Below are 22374 nucleotides of genomic sequence, written 5' to 3'. Positions count from 1 at the left end.
AAAGTGCTGAATAGTATTGCATTGTCTGGATGTAACAGTTCGTTTATCCATTCACCTACTGAAAGGCATCTTGGCTGCTTCCAAGTCTTGGCAGTTACTAATAAAGCCGTTATAAACATCCGTGTGCAGGTTTTTGTGAGGGCTCCTTTGAGTAAACACTAAGGAATATGGTTGCTGGATCCTATGGTAATACCAGAATAAGTTCAGTTTTATGAGAAACTGCCCAACCACCTTCCTAAGTGACTGCACCATTTTGCATTTCCACAATCAAGTGTGAGAATTCACGTCGCTCCACATCCTCGCTAGCATTTGATGTTACCAGTATTTTGGATTTTAGCCATTCTAATAGTTGTATAATGGTATCTGCTTGTTGTTTTTTTGTTTGTTTGCTTTTGTTTTTGTTTCTTGCGGTACGCGGGCCTCTCACTGTTGTGGCCTCTCCCGTTGCAGAGCACAGGCTCCGGACGCACAGGCTCAGTGGCCATGGCTCACGGGCCCAGCCGCTCCACGGCATGTGGGATCTTCCCAGACCGGGGCACAAACCCGTGTCCCCTGCATCGGCAGGCGGACTCTCAACCACTGCGCCATCAGGGAAGCCCTGCTTGTTGTTTTGATTTGCAATTCCCTAACAGCATATAATGTTGAGCATCTTTTCATATGCTTATCTGTCATCTGTATATCTTCTTTGGTGAGGTGAGGTGTGTATTAAGATCTCTGGCCAATTTTTAAGTGGGGTTGTTCAGTTCTTTATTGTTGAGTTTTTAGTATATTCCTTATATATTTTGGATAGCAGTCCTTTAACAGGAGCTGTAGATGAAGGGCGCCAGAAGGGATGTCTTTAGGGAGAACAATAATCCCGACTTGTCTTAAAAGAAATTTGACAGCTAACAATTATTTTCTTCTTTATACTTTTTATTTTCATATTTCCCACTAAAAGCATACATCTTTTTAGGCAGAAACAAAAAACAGTATGTATAGCTTTTAAAAAAGATACCTAAATAAATATGTAATAGCTCAGGTCCTACTACAATAAAGTCAAAATCTACACTTTAAAAAATTAAAGAACATACCTTTGTAAGGATGGTTTTACCATAATTTTTTGTGCTGGTCAAACCACTATTCAAATAGATATTTTTCTTTCCAGTTGGACTATAATAAGCTACAGGAAAAAGGAAACAGAAACAAACTGCTTGTTCAATACAGCATTATAATATAATCCAATCACCTTGCTATCCTCACATATTCATACAACAAATGGAAAACTTACCCTTTGGGCAAACACCTCCATGACTGTTTGCTCTGGGAGAACCAACATAAGCTAATCCAAGAGTTCCCATATCAAAATCTTGGTAGGTGAAAAGATGTGCTAGGCAGACTTTAGATGCTTCTTCAGCTATATCAAAGCTAAATTGCTTTTAAAAAAACAAAGTACTCTTAATTAGATTAACAGTTACATCAGACTAAAAGATATATCAACTTAATATTCCAGAATACTACCATACTTTATGATTGCAATTTTTTTTACATTTAATTGAAGTGTAGTTGATAGACAGTATCATATAAGTTACAGATATAGTAATTCACAATTTTTAAAGCTTATACTCCATTTATAGTTATTATAGAATATTGACTATATTTCCCATGTTGTACAATATATCCTTGTAGCTTATCTTACACATAACAGTTTGCACCTCTTATCCCCTACCCCTATTTGCCCCTCCCACCCCCCCCAACTGGTAACCACTAATTTGTTCTGTGAGTCTGTTTCTTTTCTGCCACATTCACTAGTTTGTTGCATTTTTTATTTATTTGTTTGTTTGTTTGTTTCTTGGCCGCACTGGGCGGCACGTGGGACGTTAGTTCCCCGATCAGGGATGGAACCCGTGCCCCCTGCAGTGGGAGCGCCAAGTCCTAACCACTGGATCGCCAGGCAAGTCCCTTGTTGTACTTTTTAGATTCCATATGTAAGTGATATCATATAGTATTTGTCTTTCTCTGACTTATTTCACTTAACATAACACCCTCCAAGTCCATCCATGTTGTTGCAGATGGCGAAGTGTCATTCTTTTTTATGGCTGAGTAGTATTCCAGAGTGTGTGTGTGTGTGTGTGTGTGTGTGTGTGTGTGTGTGTGTGTGTGTGTGTGTGTGTGTGTGTGTGTGTGTGTGTGTGTGTGTGTGTGTCTATGTCTATATATATACGCCACATCTTCTTTATCCATTCATCTACTGATGGACACTCAGGCTGCTTCCATATCTTGGTAACTGTAAAAAATGCTATGAACATTGAGATGCCTGTATCTTTTCAAATTAGCATTTGTTTCTTTGGTCGACTGCAGTTTTTCACCAGCAATCACAAAATTGTGCGGTATAGTGCTCCTTACCTATGGTTCTCACTCATCTACACAGATGAGAAGCAGACTGTCATGGGGAGGGTGCAAAAGGGAAAGAGCCTGGAGCTTTTTATAGCATTTCGGAACTAGGAGGGTTGATGTGAACACATGCAGTTCAGCACCGGGGACACTCCAATTCTGCAAGGTGGAGGGCTTTGATACTTCTTCCAGAGGATCTCAGCACCTCATACCAAAACAAATCCCTCTAAAGGACTTCAAGGATTCTATTGGTTTTGTAGGGGTTTTAAAGTTTGCTTTGGTTTTACAATGTATAGGAGTTATAAACTTATAGGAAAACATATATACCTAGTTTTATGTTACTAAAATTAAGATAAAAATTCATTCAAGTCAACACTGGTGCTTTGGGTTTTTTTTTTCTTAAAAGGGGTCCACATATTACTTTTTCATTTTTTAATTTTTTGGCCACACCACACGGCCTGCAGGACGCCAGTTCCAGACCAGGGACTGAACGCAGGTCCCTGCAGTGAAAGCACCAAGTCCGAACCACTGGACCGCCAGGGAATTCCCCAGAACGGGTCCACATGTTACTTTAAAAACCTCTACCATAACAGTCAGAGACTCCAACTTAAAAAGACTGATTTTTTTAATGCTTAAAATGAGTGGTCGGAAAGCCCCGTATAAGGAATGAGGTGTTCCCGGGAGCTGTCTCCCTAGCCACATAGGGATTTTGATAGTTCCATGATAATAGGCTTAGGCTCTGGGACACTCTCAGGAGCCTTAGGGAAGAGAACTGGAGAGGAGCATCTGCAGAGGCAAGTCATTCCCTTTTGCTCCTCCCCCGGTGTGAGTTGTCTGGAGGCCCACAGAAAAGCAGAGGTGGGATCGTTCAGCTGTCCTAGATGTCTGGAGATCTGGCCACTTGCTTTTGGCTTTGTCATCACTAGTTGTGTAACTGAACGTAGACAAGTCATTTAACCTTGCTGTTAATGGGCTGAATTGTGTCCGCCTCCAAAATTCATAGGTCGAAGTCCTAAGTCCTAGCAGCTCACAATGTGACTGTATCTGGAGACAGAGCCTTCCTTTAAAGAGGTTATGGAGGTAAAATGAGGTCATGCAGGTAGGCCGAACCCAAAATGTCTGGTGCCCTTACACACACAAAGGGAAGACCATGTGAGGACACAGAGAGAAGACGGCCACCTACAAGCCAAGCAGACAGAACTCAGAAGAAGCTAACCTTGCCAACACCTTGACCTCAGACTTCCAGCCTCCAGAACCGTGAGAAGATAAACTTCTATTGTTTAAGCTGCCCACTCTGTGGGGCTTTATTACTGGCAGCCCTAACAGACCAGCACACTTGGCTGAGTCTCCTTAGAAGAGTAATGGTGCTATCTCAGACCCACATTAGATAAGGTGTGTCAGAGTATTACACAGATACAGCACTCTATGGATCTCAACCTGATAATATCCTTTAATTCCATTCAAGCTTTGAAAACTTGATTTCGCTTTGGCCTTGTTGAGACTAACCAGAGAACCCAGATAAGCCACACTGCCTGGACCAACCCTAGAACCTATCAGATAAATAAAGATGTTGTTTTAAGCCGCCAAATGTGCAGTGATTTGTTACAGCAGCCATAGGAAACTAACACATTAACAACACAGCGAAGGATAAACACTATCACTTCACAGGTGGTCATTTTACAACAAAGCAATAGGACACACAGACAGAAACTGAGATCATGTGACAAAAAGGATAAATCATATCTTGTCAAGGCAAGAATCCATATGACATAGAATGTTTATGTTATCTTTAAATTTGTTACCAGAATAAAAACACAAAAATTTTAAATTTCCATAGAGAACTTTCAGATCTTCAAGTTATACTTCTACCATCTAATACATTTTCATACCATTTGGTAATTACTGACCTAAAATATCTACTGATAAGCTTCAAAGAGACCTGAACTAACAAAATGGTGTGTAAAAAATCTGTAAGTTGGGTATCCATCTATTTTCTAAAGGCCTATTACTTCACTAGATTCGCAGAGATATTACGGTTAAGAAGCATTGCTTTGTAGCATTTCTTGCTTTCAGTTCTGCCCACCTTGCTGTCTGCCCTGCTACAGGGGATAAGGTCACTGTTGGATCAGCTGGGGTGGGCTGCCCCTGGTTTTCAGTCACCTTTCCTAAGATGCCCCTTCATTAATACAGACATGACCCACGTTTTTAGGAATCAGAAAATGGTGTTAAATAGTATCACTTTCAGGGTTCCACGACCTACCTCTAGCAGCATCTTCACGTCCCAAGCATCCTTTTCTTCATTTGGGTAACTTTTTGCCATATTGAAGTGCTTTTCACCAGGTCTTACCTCTTGTGGAGACTTGAGAATGCGAATCTATACTTAAAGAGATAAAATACTTAGAACACTTCAGAAAAAAGTCACAAGACTGAAATAATACGTCATTGTTTCAGCTATTCAAAAAAAGACCATCTACCATTCTTTAAAAAAAAAAAGTTTTAGAGTCAAAATTCCATAAAATTCTTCAGCTCTAATATCTAATGTTTAATTTAAAAACAAACTGAGAAGCAAATGGTATGGAAAACACATATGTCAAAGAATGACTTATACATTTATAAATGTACTCCTAAAATTTTATTTCCTCTATATAGTTGGAAAAAATGAAAACCTAGGTTCCATGAGCCTAAAATAATTTATTCCAACTACAGTCATTGATTCAGAGATACAGAACAATAAGATGTGCAGACCGCACACCACAGGAATAAGAGTACAAAAAATAAGGGCTTTTCCTTACACATACAGTACAAATTCATATTAATCCTAATTTTTTAAAAAAGGAACAAAGGTTTCTCTCCAAAGGAGATGAAACGTATAGGTTGGAAAATCTGGCAAAGGAACAGAGCCATGCTCAGCTCATTGTGTCCGGCATCTCTTCCAGATCTGCCTGCCTACAGAGGGGATACTGGGGTCTGCTCTGCCACCACGTGGTAAGCTCACTGGGGCGGCTCTGCAGCTTTGGCGGTGGGTGATCAAGATCAATTCTGCGATGAACCAGGTGAGGGCCCACTGTGACAGCATATCTAAACCACAGCCTCCAACCCACCTATCATCTTTAAAGAAACGGGTTTTTTAATCTCCTATCACACCTAATTTTTTCAATTGTTTCCAAATTTTAAAGCAAAAAGGAGCTTTATTTATTGGTCTTCTAAAACTCAAACATGATGCAGCTATTTTAAACAAGTGAGACAACTTTATTGTACCACAATGGAATAATCACCAACATATTCATGAAATGAAAAAGCAAGGTGCAAGAGTACAACATACCACGAATATGTCAAATACACACATATACAAACACATGCTATGCATGCATAAAATATCTCTGGAAAGATATGGATGAAACTAGTGACACGGATGTCTCTGGGGAAAGGAACTGGTTTGACAATGGGTAGAGGTTGAGGAGACTTACTTTTCACTGGCTTTTGTACCGTGTATATATTACCTATTCAAATAATAACTTAAAAAAGAAAATGCAAAACAGTAAAAGAATGGAAAAGGGGAAAATAATTCTCTTAGTTTTCTACAAGTACTATAAAAGTTTAGCATTTATAAGTATGATTTCAAATGCTTTTTTCTTTTTATTCTCTAAATTCTAACCTACAGAACCTATAAGAATATGTCTAGTTTAGTACAAAGAGCCTGGAAAAAATAGAGACAATAATTTCCTTAATTTACATGTCAGAATGTCTGTCCAAAGCAATACCCAATTTCAGAAGTCTTGTTAATCAGTCTTATCAATTTGGAACAATTTTTACTATGTGATATAATTAGGATGACATTAATACATCATTGCTGGACATACTCTATTGACAGATAAGAACTCAGGAGATTTTTGGGAAAAGAGATCTAATGGTTCTGTATGTATAAACGCCTTGCAAATGTACATAGTATTTTTAAGTAAATTTTCTAAGCATTCAACAATACGTGCTAGAATTCTAACTAAAGACATTAAGCATAATCATAGAAAACTAAAGCAAGGCAGGGGATAAAAAGGCTATGAATTCAGAAAAAAGAGAGATCATAGCAGCATAAGGCGGCTTTCTGCCTAAAATAAGCCTAAGAAAAGAATATTTCATAATCTATAAATAATATCAAAACACTGTTAAGTTTATCAGATAAAAATCACTGGCATTTCAGAATATTTATTTATGAGTAAAGTAGAAGATAAGTTTCTGGGTTGTGAAAACAAGTGACAAATATTTACAACACATAACTTAGCTGAGTATTATAACCCACATCCATTGATAAATACCTGCTCTATCTGTATTCCATAACCTTTAAAACCTGCATTGTCCCATGAAGTGTTCCGATAGATGTCATCAACTCTGTCAATTAGCTCTATCTGTGTGTATAAAAGGGCGAGAGAAAGACATTATGTATATCTTTACCACTCTTTGCAATGTAATATAAGTTCTGTAGGGGTAAAAAAAAAAAAAAATCAGTTCAGATAAAATACCATTGTAAAAGTTTCACCAATTACAAAAACTTGCATTAAGATGTTACGCTTTACGTTGACAGCGCTAATAAAGAAATTATTCCTAGCCTCAAACTTAAAATGCTGGTACCAGAATAGAGCAGTGGTACAGTTCATCCCAAATTTCAGGTAATCAACTGCACAGGGAACCAAAATATCAAGTAACAAGTTTTTTAAAAACTGCCATTCCAGTCAACTACAGAAATGAAAGTTAAAAGTCAATCAATTTACCTAAAATATTCCTAAAAATAAGTACTCTGTTCATTCTATCTCTTGCCACGTACCTCAGAAAAACATCTTCTTCAGAAAGAGGTAAGGAACAGTGACAGATACTGCTAACCCTACACCAGACCCTCCCTGGGCAAAGTTCAGCACCGAGGACCAGGCAGAAACAGAGAGAGAGGAATGAGGTCTCACCACACCTCCTTTCTCCTGTCCTCTGATTTGGGGAGGGGGAAGGTGGGTAGAGCTACTGAGGGAGGAGCCACGGTACAATAGCCAAGGACAATTCAAACTATTGCATATATAGGAACAGAATACTCATTACCAATCTGCTCCTCAAAGAGAAGGTTTTATTGTTCAAAAACTGGGTAAATGAGGTTTGCTCTGGCAGCTGTGAAGCACATTATACGTCTAAGAAATTGTTCTTTGCTTACAGTAACTGTAAACCAAGAAATGCAATTTTTAACACCAGACCTCTCATTATATTCATATTCTTGGTGTAATGAACAAAGAAGCAAACTAAGAGCCCCTAATACAAAACCCATACTAAGAAAGCATCTTTTCAAGAAGGACTCTCTTACTTAGGAACAAGAACTATAGTGACTTCACACACTACTCCTACTACCCTCATAATAAATTCACTTGACATGGAAGGGAAGGGAAAGAAGGGTGAGGAAGGGCACAAAAAAACACAGAATGGGAATAGCAAGGCAAGGAGAAAGACGTCTTTGCTGCACCGGGCTCTGCACTACGAATGAATAGCTGCATTCTCTTATTCCCTCAACATCATTTCTGTCAGTGCCAAGCTATCACGAGGAATGAGGTCATACTGCCAAAAAATTGTCAATGAAATATGATTCCCTTGACTTTTAAAATTACAATAGTAAATGCTTAAAAATCCAGCATCAATACTTCTGTAATCCTGCCTGCAAATCTTTGCCCTATAGTTATGACCACAAAAGCCCCATCTATTTCATCCAGTTATAGTCCAACAATTAGCTATTTTATACCAGTACAACATAAACCAAATTGACCAACTCCTCTGATATATACATATAAGCAAAGATAATACACACAAGTTCATACAAATATCAATACTTTTTTCCCCCACTCTGGAGCATACATCCATACGTGTCACCAACAGGATCACTGCCATTATAGCAGAGATGTTTTCACAGAGTTCACTTCTATAAAGGAAGGCCTACGTTATGAACTTTCCCTAAACATAATATGCATAAAAATTCTGATGTGCAGAAAATCTTAGTTGAAAGGCAAAATGGGGTTTCAAAAATTTGAAACTAGAATCTCTATACAATAATGTAAGAACCTCAGGTGACAGCCCTCAAATATTCTAGGGAATGACAGAGCATCTGAAACAGATCTCATTTCACTACGTTCAAATTATAGCAGTCTTCTCTTGAATGGAATTTGCCTACCTACGTGAGCTTTTTTGTCCATTACCTCATCCAGTATCAAACACTTACCAAGTAGTTTGTAGTTGTACTCTCTTCCCCTCTGCCCATGTATCTGTAAAAGCGATGATCTGCTACCACCAATAATTTACACGTGTTCTTCAGGGGATTAGGGTCAGCTCTTCTCTTCACCCGATGAACAAGCTCTAATATGAATTTGGATGCACTATTAAATCAAAATTCATCAAAACAAGGAGTGTTTTATAGTAACATTTTAAATCTACTGTATTTTTGAAACAAATATTATTTGAGCTCAGTATCCTTAACGGTATCTTGAACAGGAAAACACTTTGGAGAAAGACAAAAAGTGAAAAGTAATATAAGGTTTTCAAATTGTAGAATTCAAAACCAAGGAAAAGTGCAAAAGTACTTAACAGAATAAAACAATCACCTATCTATTGCTGGGCTATGAAGGTGTCATTTTCTTCTAGAAGAAGTCTACAAATTAAAAATTACAGTAAAAATATCCAGATAATCAAACATTAAAAAATTAGTGGGGATTCCCTGGCAGTCCAGTGGTTAGGACTCCACACTTTCACTGCTGAGGGTGCAGGTTCAATCCCTGGTCGGGGAACTGAGATCCCACAAGCCATGGAGGGCAGCCAAAAAAAAAAAAAAAAATTTGAAAAATTATTTTGTGTCAACAGGTCATTTTTTCTTATCAAATAATCACACTGTTTAAGAATTTAGTTATATACTAAAATGCTAGTAATATTTTTCTAAAGTTTTCAAAAATGAGGACAGAATATTTCTCCAAGATGGGTAGATGGTCTTTAAATGACTCTAAATTCATCTGTCCCAAGACTGATAATTTTCTTCTTTCTGAACAGGACAGACCTCTCTTGCTACGAACTAATTTCTTATAAACATATCTGAAGATTGTTTTTTCACAGTACTATTCTGTCATTTCTAAATACCTACAAATGAAAATATTTTCCCTCAGATTATTCAATTTCCCCTTTCCCCAATCTTTTTAAAAGTCCAATCTTTATTGCCATCATTATTTTCTAGTGTTTTCAATTCTTACAGAAAAAACATCAAGAAATTTCTGAACAAAACTATTTTCAAGCCAAATACTATAATTACTTGATAATCGTGTTCCTTTTTATCAATTAACAACCACCCACCGAAGACAACTGTTATGCTTGCTTTTTATTTGAAATATATTTTTCTTAGTCTTACCATCAGGTGGCTCTCTGCCTACCAGCCCTTTTGGAAGCAACTCTTCATTATCCGCCTTTATATAACCACACACTTTTGGAGACTGCAAACGTGAAACATTCTTGATATCTTCAGATTTATAAACTAACACTCTTTTGTCTTTAGTATCATTAATTAGTCTCCAAAGTGGCTAAAATAGAAAACAAATATAACTGAGATGGAAAATATAAAAATTCCTAAATATTCAAGCCTTACAACATCCCTTCCCTATTTTTAGATAACATTCATTCCCAGGTTAAGTAAACTGACTAGTCAAAACAAAGTTCTTCTCTGTAAGGACAATGGTCTCATCAGAACCAGACAGCCCATACAGAAAAGATTCTGCGTATGTATATGTGTGTGTGTATGTATCTCCATATCCGTCACAGAAATGAAAATCAAAACCTCAGGGAGACCACTTCATACCCACTAGGATGGCTGTAATCAAAAAGACATGTAACAACAAGTACTGGCATGGATGTGGAGAAACCCTCATCTACTGCTGGTGAGAATGGAATACGGAATATAAAATGCAGTAACTGTAAAATGGTGAGAATGTAAAGGGCAGCCACTATGGAAAACAGTCTGGCAGTTCCTCAAAAGGTTAAAAACAGAATTACCATATGACCCAACAATTCCATTCCTAGTATATTATATACCCAAGATCAATGAAAATATATGCTCACATAAAAACCTGTTCACAAATGTTCATAGCAGCATTATTCATAACATAAGTAGAAATAACACTAATCTCCAACTGATGAGTGAATAAGCAAAATGTGGTATATCCAAACAATGGAATATTATTTGGCAATAAAAAGACATGGTGTACTTGACACATGCTATAACATGAATGAACACTGAAAACATTCGAAATGAAAGTAGCCAGACACAAAAGACCACATGTTGTGTGACTGCATTTTTATGGAAATGACCAAGCAAATCTAAAGAAACAAAAAAGACAAATCTAAAGAGACAGAGAGTAGATTAGTGGTTTCCTAGAGCTGGGAGGGTTGGGGCGAGGGGGAAGTGGGCTTCTAAGTAATAAACCACTTTTTCAATTTAAAAATTATTAATCTCATGCAAAAGTACTTCAATAAACCTGATGAGTTTACTTTTAAGTGAACATCTCACAGGGAAATGTTAATTATGGTCATTTTTGTACTTAGTGAAACCGAGAGATACGGATGGAAAGAGAATTCCTAATTGTCCCAAAGGGTATTTGGAAAAGTGAGGAATCTGAGCAAAATTAACTTGGATCCTAAATGCACCCATTTTGGATTAAGAATTAATAGATGATCCTAAGGAAATAAGCAAACCTGTGCACTGTGGCAGAAACAACGCTGTGCATTCCCCACACGGTTTTATCTTTCTGAGCACAAGAGATTATCTTCCCCAGCCTCCTTTGTAGGCAGGTCAGAGACAAGAGTTTCTGGAACGTGGGTGGAAGTGATGTAGGCCACTTGCAAGCCTGGCCATAAAAATCCCCTGTGGGATCCTCCAGCTGTTTCCCTTCTGCGGCAACCTCAGAGAATATGTGTCCATGTTCCAGAGTATTCTCATTTTCCTAGAGACGCAGAAACACTTCAACCCACAGATCTGTAGCAGACGTTTTGTTTTCTGGACTAGTATCTGACATACAGCCATGTGTCTCACACAAATGTGGCCAGTTTGCTCTTGGTTTCTACTGCTAGGATTTCAATGGAAGAATGGCCAGAGCCTGAGTTTCCTACAGTTTCCTCTTTTAACTTCTCAAGACTATGAACTATCACCTTTTATAGATCTTGCATTTCCAGAGCATCTAGGAAAGAAGATTTCATCTTCATCTTTGAGAAGGATTATTAGAGAAAGAATAAAGAAAAAATGAGGCAGTTCCTCTTCCCATTATCCATCTCACATGTGACTTTCAATTACTGTACTTAAAAATACAGAGTGCATCCTATGACAGCATCTTAGATATATAAAATATATGTATATTTTTTAATCATCTATTTGTCTGGTTTAAAAAAAAATGTAAATACAAGGAGAAGAGAAGTTCAGTATAAAGACCCTTTTCTTCTTAAAACAACTGCATAATGGCTTTCTAAACATCAGATACATGCTCCTGATAAAAATATTCACATGTAGACTTACCTCTACATTATATTCCACCCCATCTGTGTTGATTCTTATTGTGATATCATCATCTCCTATGTGGGCTAGAACCCTAGAGTCAGGCTCACCTTAAGAGAAAAAAGAAGTCATTATTAAAAAATATTTAAATCAAAAAATAAACTATGCACTATCAATAAAAATCAAGCATGCCCTTCTACAGAGTGGAATGTGCCCAGGCACTGTGGAGATGTAAAAAACACAGGCCCAGAAAGCAGCTGGGTTTTCTCACTCTTAAGGAGGAGCCACAACTCTAGTCATTTGAAATCGGCCTCTTTCCCTGAAGCCTCTTATGAGAATTATCTAGCGTGTTACAGAACAAAACAAACAAGGGTACATTTTCTTCTGGAATAACTTTACCTACTTTGGGGTAAGAAAGAGGAGGCAGAAAGCATGATTCAGAATATACAGGTCTTGAACTGTACTACTTGGGTATTTTAGTGCCATTTTTTTCATATTGCAGAAAATTTTCCAGAAGTAAACTGCAATTGCTTGTTTAATATATTTTCTTAAATAAATACATGACAGGATCACAGAGTCAATTATTTTATCTCCTATCTTCCTTGTTTACAATCTCATAAGGGAAGTCGACAATCCCTCCCTGAAGACAAAAGGTTAAATTCGTATGACTTAAGAGGAAATCTGTTGTAATCATGAAAATAGCCAGTTAGTGCGACACGCTGGATAATACCCATTTCCTCCTGTTTTAATGTTTCTGCTTCCAGATTTACAAAGCTCAAATAGAACAAACAATAACACTTCTTTGACACCCCTTTTTCCTCCCCTCAACAAAGAATATACAATCTAGTTCAATCTGGACACCTAACCCCCAAGCACAAAGGCAAACAAATGAGCACCTACTAACCAACCACATGTCCACTGAAGAAGTCCTGCCATTTGACGGGGTACTCGCTTTCATCTTTCCCATCTACCACCACGACTTTGAAATTTTGGGAAAAGCGTTCAGTACTTGATGTCAGGTATAATTTAAAATGCCTAAAGAAAGAATGCATCTGAACTTTAAGCACATAAAACAGAGGCCTAATTTTCATTTAATTAAACTTACTTAAGAGAAAACTTGACATGAGTTTACATTAACGAAGTACTATGCAAGTTATAACTACTGCTTTACTTAGTTATAAGGTACTTAGAGTGTTGTTATCTCCAGTAAAGACAAAACAGACTAGTTTCTTTAGTTGTAAGAACTTGGCAGACCGAAAGGAACTAAAAGTGGGGGGGGGGGGAAGATCCAAAGAGCTTATGTATTCATCTTTTCTGGAGACTCGGAAAAATAAAGAAACACAACTGGATAGTTTAAGCTGGAGTTCTGCTTATCTTAAAAATTTAGGGAAGACTGATATTACCGGATACTTTATTGAACACCTACTCAGTGCTAGCTACTCTGTACGCTGTCTCCACCTCACACAGTAAAAACTGAGATTAATCAACATGCTCAAGTTTCCACAGCTGATAAACAGAGGAACTGAACACTGAACCCGGCTTTTACTTCAAACGCCTGCACTCCACTGCCTCCAGCAACCAGCTGCTCTTACTGCTGCACAAAATTAATAAATATGCTACTTTCCATGTTTAAAAGCAGCCATGCTTCTTTTCTCCTTCTAAAGAGAACTTACCTTGAAAAAAGTCATCCACGATTACCATGAGGAAAATAAGTATCAGGTATCCAACAAAGATATCAAAATACACACTCCAGTTCTTTAGTTGGTTTAAATACTCTTTTTTTTTTTTTTTTTTTTTTGTGGTACGCAGGCTTCTCACTGTTGTGGCCTCTCCCTTTGCGGAGCACAGGCTCCGGACGCGCAGGCTCAGCGGCCGTGGCTCACGGGCCCAGCCGCTCCGCGGCATGTGGGATCTTCCCGGACCGGGGCACGAACCCGTGTCCCCTGCATCGGCAGGCGGACTCTCAACCACTGCGCCACCAGGGAAGCCCTAAATACTCTCTTGTACAAGTTTCATTCCTGACATAAGAACTGGACATGGTGAGCAAGAATTTTCAATGATCATTTACAAAATCCTTTCAATGTACCCAAGAACACCAAAGATAAAGGTATGGTTTTTATCTCAGCCACAGGAACTAATTTTGTCAGCTATGGTGTTGAAAATATAAAATGTTACAGGTTTGGTAAATCGAAACTGCCAGGAAGAATCCAGAGTGGGACTATCTCCATGGCAACACTTTTTTTTTTTTAACTTTTTGAGCATAACAAGGTAACTTCAGTTTGTTTGTGGTTTTTTTTAATGGTCATTGGGAAGGAGACACAATAGAACATAATCTCAGAAAACCTTGGAACATTTTCTCCTGCTACCTTAAAACGTACCTTCCCACACACAGTTATGATTTTTTTCCCGTCAGTCATGCTGAGAACTTTGAAAAGAAAAGCATCCCTCCTGGGAATTCCCAGTGGTTAGGACTCTGTGCTTTCACTGCCAAGAGCGTGGGTTCGATCCCTGGTTGGGGAACCAAGATCCTGCGAGCCGGGTGGCACGGCCAAAAACAAACAAAAGAAAACAGAACAACCACCACCACCAAAAAGAGCATCCCTCTTCTGAATGCCTTATTAGTTAGTTTTAGACTCTCTAGGAGTCTCAATACTATTTTTGCTTAATGTTCTTTCCAGGAAAATCACTAGAATTGCACTCTTCATTTTCTACATTAATCTTCTATGTCGTAAAGAAAAGGACCAAGTGTTGGTAAAATTCCTGTTTCTTGAGTTTCCAATCTTCACCTTTGAGCTATAAAACCTCCAACAGGATATGTCAGTCAGAACTTATAGTTTACTTTATCCTTCCCAAATTATGTGAAATCGTGTACTTACAGACTTCCTTTAGCAATTTATCTTTCTGACTTTTAAGGATTTACAGTGACTACAAACTGGTGTTAATCAGTCTGAATTAACATTATTTTCGTAACTTTTTCTGGGGTATATACTGTAAAATGATCACCACAATAAGTCTAGTTAACATCCATCACCGCACATAGTTTTTTTTCTCGTGATGAGAACTTTTAAGATCTACTCTTTTAAGGTCTAACTTTCAAATATGTAGTATAGTATTATTAACTATAGTCACCATGCTATACATCATTACATCCTCGTAACATGTATGTTATAACTGGAAGTCTGTACCTTGTATCTATTTTTTTTATAGTGTTTTATTTATTTTTGGCTGCGTTGGGTCTTAGTTGCAGCACGCAGGCTCAGTAGTTGCGGCGCACAGGCTCAGTTGCCCCGCAGCATGTGGGATCTTAGTTTCCCGACCAGGGATCAAACCTGCGTCCCCTGAAATGGAAGGTGGATTCTGAACCACTGGACCACCAGGTAAGTCCCCATCATATCTATTTTTAATGGTCCATTTAGCTGGGTATATATCTCTCTCCTTCCTTCCTCCCTTTCTTTGTGGCTACACTGGGTCTGCATTGCTGCACGCAGGCTTTCTCTAGCTGTGGCGAGCTGGGGCTACTCTTCGTTGCAGAGCACAGGCTTCTCATTGCGGTGGCTTCTCTTGTTGCAGAGCACAGGCTCTAGGCACGCGCGGGCTTCAGTAGTTGCGGCTTGCGGGCTCTAGAGCGCAGGCTCAGCAGTTGTGGTGCTCGGGCTCAATTGCTCTGCGGCATGTGGGATCTTCCCAGACCAGGGCTCGAACCCATGTCCCTTGCACTGGCAGACGGATTCTTAACCACTGTGACACCAGGGAAGTCCCCACTTTCATTTCTTTATCAGTTCTAGCCCTCTTCAAATATTTTGAGATATTTCACTTTTTGTTTGCTTGTTTGCTTTGTAACAACAGAATTTCATTTCTCGTGGTTCTGGAGGCTGGGAAGGCCAGGATCAGGGTGCTGGCAGATTCATTGTCTGGTGAGAACCACTTCCTGGTTCAGAGACAGCTACCTTCTCACTGTGTCCTCACATGGCAGAAGGGATGAAGGAGTTCTCTGGGGCCTCTTTTATTTCATGTTTTATTTTATTTTATTTTTTGGCCACATGGCATATGGGATCTTAGCTCCCTGACTGGGGATCGAACCCACGCCCCCTGCAGTAGAAGTGTGGAATCTTAACCACTGGACCACCAGGCAAGTCCCTGGGGCCTCTTTTAAAAAGGCACTAATCTCATTCATGAGGGTTTCACCCTCATGACCTAATCACCTCCCAGAGGCCACGCCTCCTAACACCATTGCATTGGGGGTTAAGATTTCAACAGATGCATTTGTGGGGACACACACAGTCTACAGCAGTCATTTTCACAGTGGACCACCAGGTCAAAAGGGCATAAACACCCTCCAGTTTCTGTTTCTCCTGAGGCCTGGGAATTCATCTCTTCCTAGGTTCCTGTGTATATTTCTTTTCTTTTTTTATTGAAGTATAATTTATTTACAATATTGTGTTAGTTTCAGGTACACAGCAAAGTGATTCAGTTATATATCTATATATATGTATACATCTATATTTTTTTCCCTATTCTTTTCCATTATAGTTTATTATAAGATATTGAATATAGTTCCCTGTGATACACATAAATCTTTTATTTTATATACAGTAGTGTGCATTCTGTAAATCCTATAATCCCAATTTATCCACCCCCTTCCCCTTTGGTAACCATAAGTTTGTTTTCTACGTCTGTGAGTCTGTTTCTGTTTTGCAAGTGAGTTCACTTGTACTAATTTTTAGATTCCACATATAAGTGATATATAACAGGTATAACTTTTTCCAAAAAAATTATAACATTATCAAAATAGTATTAAAATATTTGTATTCATTATTTTTTTTCAAATTAACAAACTGTAATTGTTTTCCCAAAGATACATTTTTTTTTTCATATACACCCATCATACACTGTAACCCAAAAAAGCAGTGTACATGAAATAAGAGAAAATAAATGAAAAATCCTTACCAAAGCATAGGTAAGGAGGCTCTAGGCTGGAGCACAGCTGAGTTTCCAGCAATGTAAGGAGGCTCAAAAGTTTCTTTTAAGAATGCCTGCTAGCAAGGGCTCCAGCCAGGTGGTTGGTCGGTCTGTAAGTCAGTCTTGAGTACTTGAAACAGTTCTGTAGTTTTTGTTTTTTTTTCCTTAGCATTTAGAATAGCCATCATTGTCCTGCAATAGGCAGAGCTATTACGTCCAGGAAAAATGAGGGAGGGAACCACAGAGGCAGCATGAGATCCAAATACAGCATTCAAAGGTAATTGGTCCAGTGGTGCCTAGGGAAGGAGGAAGGGGATGGCACTCCCGGGTTAGCCATCTTCCTTCGGGGGTGTGTACTAGCCGTTTTCTTCATGGATCTGCACCAAGGACTTGTAGGACTGCTGTGCTCTTGTCAGGCTGTACTGAGATTTGCTGGCTCCAAACTGCACTCGTGCTTTTCCCTTCACCAGTGTGGCACTGATCTGCATGGTCGCTGACTCTCTTCACTGCTCCAGCCCTGCTTGGTGAGAAGTTCTATGCAGATGGCACCTCCGCCCAGAACATACCCCCGGAGAGGACTGGAGACACAACCCTGACAAACGGCGCCTCAAAGGGAAAGTTATCTTTAAAAGAAAAGTTAAGTAGAATGAAGTCAGCTCCTTTTTTCTCTTTGAGGATCTGGAGATCTTTGTGCAAAGCGCTGTCCTGGTCAACTTTGAGGAGTTTGACATTCCAATCATACAGACTGTCATTCACGAGTTCGACTGCATAGTTTCCACCTCTGAAACTCTGTGATGGGTATATATCCCTGAGCTCCTTCATCAGCCGGCCAGTAGCCTGCACCGAGCCAGACACCGCACCATTTAAGGAATCTTGCCTCAGGTTCTTTTTAATTTTCTCTGGTATGGCCAAGTCTTCTTTTCCGATGCCGTCATCTTCAGACTTCTTGCCCTCAGCTGGCTCTTCTTCTTTCATTTCATAGTGATCAGCAGCCAAGTTAGGGTCATCGGACTCCACTGACCAGGTGGGGGCACAGCAGGGTACGACTCCATGATGTTGCAGTGGATGCAGACGGGATCCCCAGGCACTGACCCCCGTGGGGGGAGATGCGGTTCAGGCGCGGCCCCCTCACCCCGGCCCCTCCGGCCCCAGCCAGCAGGAACTCTCAGCTCAGCTCGTCCAGGCAGGCTCTGGCAAGGCGGAAGCGCTCGTGGCCGCAGTGAAAGGTGGACTCGGGCAGGGCCCCCGCCCCGGACCCACCCCCTGGGCCGCCCCCCGGTGCCACTCCCTGGCCCCCCGGCTGCTGCCCCTGCGGCTGCCCCTGCGGCTGCGGCATCCTCCGCTCCGCTCCGGGGCCGGCGAGCTGGGAGCCTCCGGCCTCCGCCGCCACCGCCCTCATTACTTTAATAGTAATACTATTTCTTGATTTATAAAAAAGAGGGAATGTAACTTCTGGGTAAATTTCAAAGTTTTTTTTCCCCATAAGATTACTCTTTAACTCATCATACAATCTCTCAGTGTTTCCATGCTTTTTCAACCACTAATAATCACATCAAAATTTAATGTTATGATCTTAAATTATTTTGCTTCCGTCTACCATCTAAAAACAGAACATCTCATTTACCATCACCATCAAATAATGAGTGGCTTCATATAGGCAGTTCAGCACTCTACAATTTGATCATTTCAAGTATCCCATTTTTTTTTTCTTTTAAGCTTCAATAACACAGCAGAACAGAAAAGAAAGGGTATGGGCTTTGGATTCTGACATACCTGACTCAAATCCCGCCTCCACCACCGACTTGCTGTTTGATCTCTGCCTTAACTTCTGAACCTAATTTATCTTCATCTATACGTGGAAGTAATACCAACTACTAACTGAAGGGTTTTGAGGGTTAAATGAAATAAACTACTTTAAAGTGCCCGGTACTAAGTTCTCATATATTGTTAGATACATTTCCTGTTAAACATTTAAGATGAAAATTTAAATTATAAATTTCTCTGCTTCCTTACACAGAGGGAAGATAAGGAGATGTTGTTTAACATTTCCTTAATGAATCAATGGCATCTATGAAACACGAAAGAGAAGTATGTTAGGCTATGGCAGTGTCTGACCCTAGAGTAAGGATTCTACAGGCTACCTCAAGTCTAACTTCAAAAGAAACCCAGAAAACTAAACTTTGAGTTCTTATCATTTTAAAGTCTTCTCCCTTCCTCCTTTGCTCCTACTCATTTCTCGCTGCTACGTCTCCACTCCTTTGTCAAACTCTTCATCAGCATAGCAGAAATAACACAAGTTTTGGAAGTCAGACTTGTGTTCAAATCCTTTAACTTCCACTTTCTAGCTGAGTGACTTTGGGCAACCTACCTAACCTCTCTGAGCCTCAGTTTTTCTTTGCCTTCAAAAAGGGAGTAACAAAGACTTCTATGCAAAGTATGGTGAGAATTAGAGATAATATATGTAAAGTGCCTACTGAAGTAAATACCTGATAAACTATAGCTATTATTAATATCACCACTCTGCTCAAATTTGCTATAGGTGAAGCTAGATAACCTATACTGCAATATTTTGACATAAAATCCAACAAAAAGAAATCATTCAAAAATAATCTTCCCTGGTGGCTCAGTGGCTGAGAGTCCGCCTGCCGATGCAGGGGACACGGGTTCGTGCCACGGAGCGGCTGGGCCCGTGAGCCACGGCCGCTGAGCCTGCGCATCAGGAGCCTGTGCTCCGCAACGGTAAAGCCCACAACAGTGAGAGGCCCGCGTACCGCAAAAAACAAAATCAAAAACAAAAATAATCTAAGGATGATGGCAATAACTAGGAAAAATAAAAAGATATAGTAAAAATATTTGCATATAATATCAGTAACACATGTGATGATGGATTCATTTCCTTAATACCAAGCACTACTACAATTCAGTAACCCAAAGGATAAACCCAACAGAAAAATGGTAAATGGATACGAAAAGGCAGACAGAAAAATAAATTATAAACACATGAAAAGATGATCAATTTTACACAAAATTAAAATCAAAACATTTGTGAGGTACCATCCCCTTTCAGAGCAAGAAAAGTCAAAGGCTGATAAAACCTAGTATTGGCAAAAGGATAACAAGAAAGAGGTAAACTCACACACTGTTGCCAGAAGAATAAATTGGTCTAATGTCTTTAGGAGGAAACATGTCAACATCAATAAACATTTATAATATGTATACCCTTGATCCAGTACAGTAATTCACCTTTTAGGAATGTATCTTATAAAAATACCTAGATTGGGTAAATGTATAAAGATATTCACTGGAGCACTGTTTGTTACAGGAAAAAAAATCACTTTGATTAAACAGTATCCATCTGTATGGTACTAGTCAACAAACTGTCATAATTTTACGCAATAGGAACATTTATGCAGCTGAGATAAATCTATGTTATCTATATCACCTACATATATATAGATCTATATGCAAAAAATATGCATTAAAATCTTTTGGAAGTTTATACAGGAAACTTGCTGGGTCTGGGAAGTAAAAACTTCTCACACCCTCTATAGTTTTGTTTTTTTTTTTGCCACGCCACACAGCATGCGGGATCTTAGTTCCCTGACCAGGGATCAAACCTGTGCCTCCTGCAGTGGAAGCGTGGAGTCTTAACCACTGGACCACCAGGGAAGTCCCTCTGTAGTTTGTTTTTTAAATCAGGTGCATATATTACTTTTATATATGTGTTGGAGAAGGCCTACGCTATGTGTAAAGAAAAAGCCCATTTATATGCTCCCAACGTTTGTTATTTGATATTAGTAAAGCTCCCTAAAAAGACTTTAGAAAGAGGCCTGTTATTATCTAACACATTTACATCTGCAAAACACGAGATATTAAAATTAATGCCCAAATAGACCACATCTATCAGTTTGTGCTATGACATAAGAGCAATTCAATGTGGAAAGAGACCCAGCTCACCACTAGGCTGTGGAGTCCTAAACAAATCCTTTATCTCTAAACCTCAGTGTCTTCATATATAAAATTAAGACAGTACTTAGTATAAGGTGGACAATTCTAGAGCAGCACAAAAGTATTATAATCATTCAATTAATTAAAATTCTTTGTTAGAATTCCAAAAAATAAATAAATATACCATCATTAATTCCTTTGGAATACACATCTACATTTTAAAAAATAGTCATTATGTGAATTTTAGAATAAGCAATACACTATTATAAGAATCATGACAGACTATAATTATATTACAAATCTTTAAAATGTAACTTTCTAAGATTTAATTAGACACTCCAATTTTTCTGCTTTTACCACACCAAGTTCCTCATTGCCCCAACATTATTCTATGAATAATTCAAATTACCTTTTCAAGGCTGAAAAAATTAGTAGTGTTTCTAAGTGTGTTGAAGCCTGTAGATCCCTTTTTCTTACAGAGTGCTGTTGGATATTGGATAAAGAGAGGATATCGTAGTCTGAGAGCAAAGAATCAAGCTTTTCTGAAATAAAGGTAAAAAGGTTATTGACACCTAAACCTACTAATCAATTGTAATATCATTAAAATGAGAGTCAGACAACAAACTCTTCCTGATGTAATGCCCCAGCACGACCTACAAAATACTCTTACCAAACACACATACACATACATACACACACACACACACACACACACACACACACACACACACACACACACACACACACCAGTTTTTAAGACAAAAAGGGATTAGAGGTTGCCAAATTAAATAACAACTTTAGGAAGTAATCAGCCACACCTAAAATGTTCCATTCCTGCAAAACAAATGACCCAATTTCTCCAGGAAACAAATGGCATGAGAATGACGGGAGGGGTGGAGAGAGAAGGGACTTAAGAATACAGCAAGCAAGCCAGTGTGTGAGCCATTTTGGATCCTAGGCCAAGCAAATCAGTTGTGGAAAGATATCTGTGACAATCAGGGAAATGTGAACATGAGTCCATGTTCATATTAGATGCTAATAATTTTGCTATCTCAGAGAGTATCACAGTATGCAGTGAACTAACTTCTAAATTCAAGGCATTTCTGGCTTGTATAGATAGAATTTTTAAGATCAAGCCTGCCAACTTGACCTGCCCACTGCCCACTTGGGCTACATCAATTCCTTATCAGTTGATGTACAGTAACAAAGAGCAACAAATGTATTAATGGCCTGAGGAAACCAAACTGGGAAAGTAAATCTTTTACAGAAAATCTTTTATAGAAAAACCACATATTCCAAATTAGAGAGCAAAGAAGTGGTAATATCCCTATCATTGTTGCCCTCAACAGACACAGCAGAATATCAATCCACTGGACAGCAGGAAGTATAAGTGGTAAGACCAAACCAATCCCTAGGAAAAGAAAAACATTAATTATTTTACCAGGCTGACTTGGAACCCAGGAAAAGCAAAGATGGACTGCCCCAAAGACAGAACAAGCACAAATAAGTTTTTATTTGGTATAGAGCAAGAGTAAACACTATAGAGTATATGCTACCCC

The 22374-nt window shown here is 38.9% G+C and overlaps 1 protein-coding gene and 1 pseudogene across 11 annotated transcripts in view; both read right to left on the bottom strand.

Annotated features, from left to right (window-relative positions):
• Positions 1–22374, bottom strand: part of ADAM17 (ADAM metallopeptidase domain 17) — a 52202-nt gene that overhangs the window by 19608 nt on the left and 10220 nt on the right. For 4 of the 11 annotated variants that reach the window (XR_009566092.1, XM_060309113.1, XM_060309112.2 and 1 more), the window contains exons 2-10: positions 21225–21357; positions 12813–12943; positions 11930–12018; positions 9779–9947; positions 8609–8742; positions 6681–6770; positions 4631–4744; positions 1268–1412; positions 1071–1159 (exon numbers count right to left, since the gene is read on the bottom strand). Coding sequence is in view for 10 of the 11 variants with exons in the window: in XM_060309113.1 (XP_060165096.1) it covers positions 1071–1159; positions 1268–1412; positions 4631–4744; positions 6681–6770; positions 8609–8742; positions 9779–9947; positions 11930–12018; positions 12813–12943; positions 21225–21357 (1094 nt within the window). In the remaining variant the exon portion in view is untranslated. Of the gene's footprint in view, positions 1–1070; positions 1160–1267; positions 1413–4630; positions 4750–5837; positions 5886–6680; positions 6771–8608; positions 8763–9778; positions 9970–11115; positions 11364–11929; positions 12019–12812; positions 12944–21224; positions 21358–22374 lie in introns of those variants that run through there. The other 7 variants (XM_060309115.2, XM_030844554.3, XM_070046823.1 and 4 more) reach the window with 7 other exon arrangements.
• Positions 16550–17842, bottom strand: LOC115846102 (ubiquitin-conjugating enzyme E2 Q1 pseudogene; annotated as a pseudogene).

Source organism: Globicephala melas, chromosome 12 (genome assembly GCF_963455315.2).
Source record: "Globicephala melas chromosome 12, mGloMel1.2, whole genome shotgun sequence".
NCBI lineage: Eukaryota > Metazoa > Chordata > Mammalia > Artiodactyla > Delphinidae > Globicephala > Globicephala melas.
Note: the sequence above shows the minus strand (reverse complement) of the source record. Positions and strands in the feature narration are given on the sequence as shown.